Here is a 10,572-nt window from a genome sequence, read left to right as displayed (position 1 = left end):
TGCGCAGGAAATTTATTTCTTACGTTAATCAGTGTGTCTTTTAGCGTCTTTCCGAACCGTCACTGAGTTGATTACCCCTACGGCCGGAGAAAATCCTTCATTCTCTGTTCTTGTAGCTAGGGCAACCATGGAGACTGTCGCAGTCTCCTGTAAAGTAATTAGTAGAACAGTGTGACATGCCTGGTTATGTTTACGGTGACAACCGAGAGCTGGTAGGTACGTGGTGGACTTGGTCACTCCGACAGGCTGTTAATTGGGGTCGTGGACTCGAGGTTAGCTGAGTCTTACAGACCACGTCGAGGCCGAGGTAGATCAGATGAGAATGGATTAGTTTCGCGCGCCAGGAGGCATTAGTCAAAACGCTGTCCTTAATTGAGCCCGAAGTCCACTTCGCCAACTTGAATTTTGCTATGTCTGTTTACTTCCCCCCCGCGGGATAGGGGGAAGAATTTACCCGATGCTCCCCAGCATGTCGTAAGAGGCGACTAACGGATTCTGTTTCTCTTTTTACCCTTGTTAAGTGTTTCTTGTATAGAATATAGTCAATTTAAGATTTTAGTCAAGCAGTATGTAAGAAATGTTAAGTCCTTTGTACTGGAAACTTGCATTCTCCCAGTAAGGTAATATATTGTACTACGTTGCAAGCCCCTGGAGCAAATTTTTGATTAGTGCTTTTGTGAACAAGAAACAATTGACAATTGGCTCTATCCCATCTTCCCCCTTTCCCCGTCGCGATATAACCTTCGTGGTTTAAAACGACGTTAAACACCAAATAAAGAAAGAAAGATGTCTGTTTACCAAAAATTCAGTGCCAAAGGTTCATGCTTCCAGCTTCGTGAAGTAGACTTTGTCTAAATTTGGCATTACGCTGCATGCGCTTTCACACGACTCACAGTAAAGACTCATTACACCCCCGGTATAGGGGTGTGTATAGGTTTCGGTCGATGTGTTTGTTTGTTTGTTTGTTTGTGTTCGCATATAGATCTCAAGAATGAACGGACCGATCGTCACCAAACTTGGTGAACAGGTTCTATACATTCCTGAGACGGTCCTTACAAAAATTGGGACCAGTCAAACACACGGTTAGGGAGTTATTGGTGGATTAAAATTATACAAGGACTTATAGAGGGACATCTTAATGGTCAAAGGGAAATAACCATTCTCACTCAGTCACTGCCACCAACTGAGAAGGTTATTTCCCTTTGACGGGGGTGTTTTTCCTACCTCGGAGGAATTTCTTGTTTCTTTTGAATTATGTCCATAAATGTTGAGCATTCTTGTCAACAGTCGTCACCTGGATCGTTGAATACTACGTACCACTGAAGACACATACAAACTTTGTTTGGACAAAAGTGGCACATCCGGGTAGCACTGGCAATAATAGACTATTCCAGACATTCAGCTTCCTGTGTAGATGCTATACATTATCGTAAAGTAGTAAACATTCAGCTGAAAATAGAAGATTTTGGGTAAGTGTCTGGGGACTTCAACGCCCCTTGGTGTTACGTTTATCTACGTATCTGTATTTTAAATTGCCGTGGATATAGGTCATGGAATGCCTTTTGACAAGTTACGGGAAAAATATTAAGAATCGGAATCAAAATAAAATAAAATCAGACGGAAAAGCAGTTCCATTTTACCAATAACAACAAGAATAGCAGCAGCAACTGCAGCAGCTACAACAACGACAACAGCATCAACATCAACAACAACAGTAACAGAGTGATGTACGAGCCTGACTTTTTTTTAAACCAAAAAGAAGAATGCCAAGCAACCGGAAATACAGATCACTTTGACAGCAGCTGCTATCTCACTTCAGCATTTGCACAAATCTGACAATCAAGAATTACTAGGATTCAGGTATTCTTCTGCGTGCTCGCCTATCCACTGGCTTCCTGGGCGGGATCAATGACGTAAATGAACCCTGCTTTTTAGCTCTCGGGTGTCAAGTCAAACGGATTAAGGCTTCCGTGGGAAAGACGCATGATTTATATGTAGTTGAGTCTGCAACTACAGTGGACCCCTCTCCCCCTCCCCCCTCTCCGCTTTAAAGACCTACACTTTTGCATATGTTCTGTTCATGAGCTCGGTAAAATGTACTTCCATATCAAGACTGCCGCCTTGTTCATACTATTTTACAGACCTGAGTTTCTTACATGTAACGAGGTCTTTAAAAGAGGGCTTCAACTGCACTGTCAAGAAGAAGAGTAGTGGATCATTGATTAATGTCTCATCTGTGCAAATTGCACGTGAGGCCAGTGACATTAGATCTTGGCATCTTATTGCAGCGCCTGGAGGGAAGGAGGGACTTTTTATTGAGGTCGATGGATAATTTAAAGGAGAGATAAAGGAGTGTGAGAGAGAGAGTGTGTGTTTGTGTGTGTGTGTGTGTGTGTGTGTGTGTGTGTGTGTGTGTGTGTGTGTGTGTGTGTGTGTGTGTGTGTGTGTGTGTGAGAGAGAGAGAGAGTGAGAGAGACACACAGAGAGACACAGGGGAGCGTTGAAGGCGATTTGCACTGAACAGTGTTCTGTGACATGTTTTATCGTCATCAGCGTTGGCCTGAAATAAAGGTACATTTCTTCTCTCGTGTATGGGATCATGTTCACCATCACAGATCTGTTCAGGTTTTTACACGTGAAAAACCATCTTTCAACTTGAACACATGCCACATATCAACAGCTTGACTGGTCCCTCTTCAGAGTGGGAATTTGGTTGTCGAATTCTCCCCCGGCCGAAAGCGGCGTATGGCTGCCTGACTGGCGGGGTAAAAACGGTCATACAGGTAAAAAGCCATTCGTGCAAAAACATGAATGAACGTGGTAGTTTCAGCCTATGAACGAAGAAGAACAACAACAACAAGTTATCGAATTCAATTTTGCACGTGACACCTTGGTCAATTTGCTAAATAATTCTGCAACATAATCCCACTCTGCACAGAATGCAGCCAAGCTTTTGATTTTGTATATGTGCTCAAGAGAAAGAATGTTCTTATTCCTTGTAAAAGCCTGGAAGAATATGTTGCGGTGAACGTGATCGTGTACGCCTATAAGATTAGCAGGCAATATGTTGTTCATAAATGTGTTCTAAAGTTCTGTGGTGAAACTGGTCGCATACATGCAGCTGAAGTCATGAATGCTTTAACTTGGCACTGTGTTTTTCGCGAATTGAAAGTTGACTTACGTACTTTATAAAGGCAAGAAAATCCCATGTCCATATATATATATATCTTCTTCCCCCTTCACCCAAACAACACGAGAGGGGGGGGGGGGGGGAGAGAGAAAAGAGGGATGGGGTGCAAGAAGTATTCTTGCTGTTGCAGAAGCGTACATTGAACAAACAATGTAAGTAATTGCAGTATCGCCCAAACGGTTCTGTAACACCGCAGACACCCCGAACAGACGCAGTTTTCTTGATTAAAAACACAATGCAGTCGCGACGAAAAGAACCTGTACATAGGTCGATATTTTTCATTGCTTCGTCTGGCCCACACAATACAGAGCAAGGCCCTGGTCCCGTGCCTGGACACATTCCAAGTAAAGCCTGTTACACCGACTGGCATCAGCGCACGTCTGAGCCGGGCACTTGCAGCAATCTCTAAAACGGCTTGACAAGGTCAGCCCGGTTGACCTCACCGATTGGGACATTGACAGTCTGTCGAGCTTTGACGAGAGACAACCGCGGGAAGGCCCAAAGACCTCCGCGGGGATGACCAAGAGTGACTTTCAAGAGTGTATCTGAGGGGTCAAAAAGGGAGAAGCAGCATAATTTGCCCGATGATTTAAGTTGTCTGTTTTAACCTGTTGACGATGTACAGCTCTTGTTCTCGGAATGGGTTGAAAACAAGTCTCGGGAGTTGCGGCACGGGGTCTTACGCCGTTAAAAGTGTTGACAAAAAGTAGAAATTAAAAACACCCCGGGTTCTTGTGAAATACATATCATTTTTGTGTGTGGACTGCTTTGTTTTTGGCCGTTTACTATTTAAAAGGGGGAAAAAACGTTCAGCTTTTCTTTTCAAGAAATTGTAGACCGTATTGTAAAAAAAAGTGTACCTTCCATATTACATAGTTCTACTAGCAAAAACCACTTCAGTAGAGAGTGTTTTCGGGAGAAAATATTTTTTGGGATCAATTTTTCATGGACCTGTCTTCTGATGGTTGTTTCAGATGGCATAACCTGACGATAGTGCACAACAAACGGAATATCGACGTACATTTGGATGGAGACGTGACGAGTAGAACGGTCAAGAACAGCGACTACTTCCTCAGTCTGGACCCTCTGGCCTACATTGGTGGTGGAGACAACTTCGTGGTTACAAGAGGTATGTGGGAATGGAGAGAGAAAGAGTGAGTGTGTGTGTGTGTGTGTGTGTGTGTGTGTGTGTGTGTGTGTGTGTGTGTGTGTGTGTGTGTGTGTGTTTCTTCATGTGTCTGTCTGTCTGTCTGTGTTGGTGTTTTTGCGTGTAAAGAAACGCATTTGTGGAGTAAATGTGTGTGTTGTGTTAGTTTTGTCCGTTTGTAGAAGATCATAACTGAGCCTTGGGGTGGGGGGTGGGGGGTGTAAAAGGCTGGTGGTGGTGGTGGTGGTTTTGTTGGGGGTTGTAGTGAAGAGATGATGGAGGGGGACAAGTGTGTATCTCTAGGATATTCTTTTGCTTGGATAACTAAATGGTCGGATTGACACAGTTCACAATAGGATCAGGTTCGGGCCAATAAGTAGAAGATCATCAAAACTAAATATTTCCGCCAATTTGTCCAAAGCACATAGTAGAGAAGTACCACATATATCCAACATGTTCTTCTTCTTCTGCGTTCGTGGGCTGAAACTCCCACGTACACTACGTGTTTTTTGCACGAGTGGAATTTTACGTGTATGACCGTTTTTACCCCGCCATTTAGGCAGCCATACACCGCTTTCGGGGGAAACATGCTGGGTATTTTCGTGTTTCTATAACCCACCGAACTCTGACATGGATTACAGGATTTTTTCGTGCGCACTTGGTCTTGTGCTTGCGTGTACACACGGGGGTGTTCGGACACCGAGGAGAGTCTGCACACAAAGTTGACTCTGAGAAATAAATATCTCGCCGAACGTGGGGACGAACTCACGCTGACAGCGGCCAACTGGATATAAATCCAGCGCGCTACCGACTGAGCTATATCCCCGCCCCTTATCCAACATGTTAAAACCTTTGGTTATCAAATGATAAAATAAAATAAACAGAACATCAGTTCAGAAGCTTTGAACCTGCCTATGAACCCACATGGTTCGAAGAATGGCCCCATTATGGCTGTAAACTGCCGTGGGCAGTTAATCCCAGCAAAGACCAACGCCAGAGCTTCATTTGGCTATTTGGACATTTTATTGATCCATTGATCACGCCTCCATTGCATTAGGGACACGCCTCCGGTACCGCTGGCGATTTTTGCCCTAAAATGGCTTCGTCGTCCACAAGGAATGAACATAATGCTTCGACGCACTCCTGTATTCTGTTCATTAGCGCTGAAGGTTCTGTTAATCTTAGTGTGAGGTCCTTGGGGCGGGCGGAAGGGGGGGGGGGGGGGTAGTACATCTATTGATCAAGCCTTTTGGTATTCCTAGCCCACCACCCACCCACCCCCCCCTCCCCCCCCCCCCCTCTTCCTCAGTGAAAATGGCTTCGGCACTTACAATGTCGACTTTAATGCTTCGACGCTTTCCTATTTTTTTTTTACATTTAGTCAAGTTTTGACTAAATGTTTTAACATAAGAGGGGGAATCGAGACGAGGGTCGTGGTGTATGTGTGTGTGTGTGTGTGTCTGTCTGTCTGTGCGTGTGTGTGTGTGTAGAGCGATTCAGACTAAACTACTGGACCGATCTTTATGAAATTTCACATGAGAGTTCCTGGGAATGATATCCCCGGACGTTTTTTTTCATTTTTTCGATAAATTTTTCGTATAATCCGGCTTTTTGTAAAAGTTGAGGCGGCACTGTCACACCCTCATTTTTCAATCAAATTGATTGAAATTTTGGCCAAGCAATCTTCGACGAAGGCCGGACTTTGTATTGCATTTCAGCTTGGTGGCTTAAAAACTAATGAATAAGTTTGGTCATTAAAAATCGGAAACTTGTAATTAAAAAAAATATTTTTAAACGATCCAAAAATAATTTCGTCTTATTCTTTGTCATTTTCTGATTCGAAAAACATAATACATATGTTATATTTGGATTACAAACAAGCTCTGAAAATTAAAAATATGAAAATTATGATTAAAAATTAATTTTCCGAAATCGATTTAACAAAACAATTTCATCTTATTCCTTGTCAGTCCCTGATTCCAAAAACATATAGATATGGTATGTTTGGATTAAAAACAAACTCAGAAAGCTAAAAAAGAATAGACATACAGAAAAGCGTGTTATCCTGCTCAGCGCGGCCACTACCGCACTATTTTGCATGGCTTGTCGATTTCACTGCCTTTGCCACGAGCGGTGGACTGACGAAACTACGAGTATGTGGTCTTGTTGAAAAAAGCAGTGCGTTCAGTTTCATTCTGTGAGTTCGACAGCTTGATGTTGTTATTTCGCCTTACGCGACTTGTTATTCGTTAGCATTGAACGTTGTGCTTGAGTGCCCGGTTTCGTGGGAACACCTTTTTCGCTTCGTGAGTGAGGTTTTTTTCTCCATCAGGGGTAGTTGGCACAAACAACCATCTACTGCTTCTTGATGGAGAATTGATGTAAGAAATCCGCAAGGCTGTTGCACAGTCTCAGTGGTAGAGCATCCTAAACACTGAAAGTTAATGGTTTTGTTGTGTCGCAGTTTGCGGAAAGTAATGCACTTCGGTGCACTAGCAGAGTGCCCGCTGCGTGCGCATTTCTGTATGTATTCCTTTCATAATCAAATGTCGATGGCTATCTTGTTCTGTGTATTTGTTTGGCTCCAGCTGTTCCTGGGTGCAGAGCAGATAAACAGGTAGATGTTGTCTAGTTGTGTGCATTTCAAGGTTGATAGACTGATGACGTAAATCGATCGAGTCTGTTTATTGGGCTAAGTGTGTGTGTGTGTGTGTGTGTGTGTGTGTGCGTGTGTGCGTGCATGCGTGTGTGTGCGCGTGCGTGCGTGCATGCATGCATGCATGCGTCCGTGCGTGTGTGTATGTGGGTGTGTGTGTGTGTGCGTGCGCGCGTCCATGTGCGTGTGTGCTTTCGTTCGTGCGTACGTGCGTAGATCACGTACATCCCTGCGTGCGTGTTTCCATGTCTGTCTTTCTGTTTGTCTGTGCTTTTGTGAGTCAGTCTGTCCGCGAGTCTGTGCATTCTGAGTCCTTATCAGCCAGTCTGCAAGCACTAATACCACAAATGATCACTGAACTCTTGTTCTTTATTATGACCGTTATTATTATTTCTGTAAGGGGCTCACTCTTTTCCTCACTTGTATTGAGAACCACAGATGCATGCTTGATAAGAAATGGCTCACAGTCATACTTTATTTCTCTACGGGGATTAATCTTTTTGTCACTTGTTCTGAAAACTGACAGAAATTCCGATTAAAGAAAGGATATGCAGTCTTGCAACACTCAGATCCCCCAGCCCTGGATCGCCCTCCGGGCCGTGTTTGACAGTATAGACAATAACATGACAAACACCCGATAAGCCACAACAGGATATCAGCAGAGAAGCGGTCATCAGAAGCAAATGTGTCAAGGAGATATTAATGTCCAGCGGTGCCAAGGATTGACCACAGGGACACCATGGTCATTATTCCGGAGTAGTGTCAGGCGGGCCAACTCCCGTTTCCTCTTCATGTCACTGATGAGTTATGTCTACACTGGCGTTGTAGCAAGGGTTGGCGTAATGGTCTTGAACCAGAGCTGGTGATGCAAGAACATACTTCTCTCTTTGTATTCTGGGGGACCATACACATCATTTTGAGGATGGAAGTCGCTTGTTCCTTTCAATGCTTGGTGTTCTCTCAGGTGCCAGGACACTGGTTCCGAATAACTCTTACTTACTCTATTACACATGTCGTATTCATTTAGAGCGCTTACTTCCCTTTGTTTATCAGACCGCAAACACATCGTTATACATGTGGTAATGTCACACGCTTTCCTTCTTTGCCACTACTAAAGCAAACGTGTGCAAGATTGTATGTTACACGCATTGGAGCATGTGCAAGAACGGATTCAAACTCGAAATCGTCCCTCCAAAAGCCCCAAAATGCACACACGACTTTTATGATCGATCGTTTGACCCTTTCTGCGCGTCGGGCGCTTCATCTTTACTTCTATGAGGGCGTTATGCGGTGGTTATAATCATATACATAAAAAGGTAATGGTGCGAAACGTCCCTCTAGAGGTCATCGCTGGCAAGGTCAGTTCACACTGATTCAAAACAGAACCATCAACTCATATTCTTCACACCACGGCGGAAGCGCTTTATTTTCACTTCTGCGTATAAAGGCGTTTAGCTGTTGTTATGAACTTATACATACAAATGTGAATGGTGCAAAACGTCCCTCTTGAGGTCACCGTTGCCAAGGTAAGTTCACACTCAGGCTAGACAGATCAATTCAGTCTTTATTAATCTTTTCACGCCACGGCGGAAGCGCTCTTCTGAGGGCGTTTTGCTGTTGTTATGAGCTTATATATAAAAAGGTGATGGTGCGAAACGTCCCTCTAGAGGTCATCGCTGGCAAGGTCAGTTCACACTGAGGATAGACAGATCAACTCAGTCTTATTTCTTCTTCAGTCACGCCACTGCGGAAGCGCTTCATCATTACTTCTATGGAGGCGTTTTGCTGTTGTTATGAGCTTATACATAATGATAAAAATGTGAATGGTGCAAAACGTCCCTCTAGAGGTCACCGCTGGTAAGGTCAGTTCACACTGAGGCCAGACAAATCAACTCAGTCTTATTTCTTCTTCAGTCACGCCACTGCGGAAGCGCATTATCCTTACTTCTATGGAGGCGTTTTGCTCTTGTTTTGAGCTTATACATAAACAAAAAAATATGTGAATGGTGCCAAACGTCCGAGTCCCTCTAGAGGTCACCGCAAAGACCGTAAGGTCAGTTCACACTGAGGCCAGACAGATCAACTCGGGTCTTATTTCTTCTTCACGCCACTGCGGAAGCGCTTCATCATTACTTTCATGGAGGCGCTTTGCGCTGGGTATGAGGGTATATAGAAAAAGATAATTATGCGAAACGAGCTGCCTCTAGGGGGTCACCATTGCAAGGTCAATTCGCATTGAGGCCAGACTTTCAGATCAAGTGTTGTTTCTTCTTTATCATGCCACTACAATTTAACCGTGTTTACTCCCAGCCAGTGGGGATGGGTAATGCAGTGGTTGTGAGCGTAAAAAGGTGATGCTGAAGGTGCAAAACGGTCCTCTAGGGGTCACTGCTGGTGAGTTCAATTCAGGCTGAGGACAAACAGATCAACTTTCATAGCTCTGCAATATTAAGGATAAGGTTTATAGAGTGTTCTGCCAGGTTACCCTCGTCACGTGGACATTCGGGTTGCTTTCTCTCTGGGGAAAATGTGTGATTTGTGGATTCTATTTGTCGTGAATACTGCAGACACTGCCTCTTGACTGGCTTTACGGTAGTCCACTTAAAGGTCCTGGCAGGCGTATATATCGGTAGAGGCTGACAAGTGTTCCTGGGCTACGCCGGGTCAGAGTGTCCAGTTCGTATTACTGTACATGCTCCAATGCTGTCGCATTCAGGACACTGTAGAAAAGAGCGGTACAGCGACTGTGGTGGCCGAGTGGTAACGCACTTGCGCTCGGAAGCGAGAGGTTGCGAGTTCGACCCTGGGTCAGGGCGTTAGCAATTTTCTCCCCCCTTTCCTAACCTAGGTGGTGGGTTCAAGTGCTAGTCTTTCGGATGAGACGAAAAACCGAGGTCTCTTCGTATACACTACATTGGGGTGTGCACGTTAAAGATCCCACGATTGACAAAAGGGTCTTTCCTGGCAAAATTGTATAGGCATAGATAAAAATGTCCACCAAAATACCCGTGTGACTTGGAATAATAGGCCGTGAAAAGTAGGATATGCGCCGAAATGGCTGCGATCTGCTGGCCGATGTGAATGCGTGATGTATTGTGTAAAAACATTCCATCTCACACGGCATAAATAAATCCCTGCGCCTTGAATATGTGCGCGATATAAATTGCATAAAATAAAAAAAATAAAATAAATAAAAAAATAAATCCCTGCGCTTAGAACTGTACCCACGGAATACGCGCGATATAAGCCTCATATTGATTGATTGTGTTATTACTGCATATAGGCCTGATTGCTTCAAATACACAGGCCGCCCAACCCGGCCAAAAGTCTCGCCTATCGTGAGGCGCGGCGCAGTCCAGTAGAGTTCATTCACTCTGCCCGCCGTCTTCCTTCTAAGGCCTAAAAAAAAAATAGGTGTGGTTACGGTAACCCGACCTACCCTATTTTTAGGGGCCGATCCTATAACTTTTTATTACATTTGTCAACAAAACAAAAAAACAAAAAAAACGAGTGCAAAAAACGCAATGAAAGCGAAAGCGCCCGTGTCGCACACTTATTTCCCTGTCAAGTAGGTTTAAT

The 10,572-nt window shown here is 44.2% G+C and overlaps 1 protein-coding gene and 1 long non-coding RNA gene across 8 annotated transcripts in view; one reads left to right on the top strand and one right to left on the bottom strand.

The window, feature by feature from the left end:
- LOC138966381 (uncharacterized) overlaps positions 1 to 10,572 on the bottom strand; it is a 223,948-nt gene that overhangs the window by 121,719 nt on the left and 91,657 nt on the right. The window lies entirely within an intron of this gene.
- LOC138966365 (axotactin-like) overlaps positions 1 to 10,572 on the top strand; it is a 146,079-nt gene that overhangs the window by 84,995 nt on the left and 50,512 nt on the right. For all 6 annotated transcript variants that reach the window (XM_070338568.1, XM_070338570.1, XM_070338567.1 and 3 more), the window contains exon 7: positions 4,165 to 4,319. In XM_070338568.1, the coding sequence (XP_070194669.1) occupies positions 4,165 to 4,319 (155 nt within the window). The remainder of the gene's footprint in view (positions 1 to 4,164; positions 4,320 to 10,572) is intronic.

This window comes from Littorina saxatilis, linkage group LG5 (genome assembly GCF_037325665.1).
Source record: "Littorina saxatilis isolate snail1 linkage group LG5, US_GU_Lsax_2.0, whole genome shotgun sequence".
Classification (NCBI taxonomy): domain Eukaryota; kingdom Metazoa; phylum Mollusca; class Gastropoda; order Littorinimorpha; family Littorinidae; genus Littorina; species Littorina saxatilis.
Note: the sequence above shows the minus strand (reverse complement) of the source record. Positions and strands in the feature narration are given on the sequence as shown.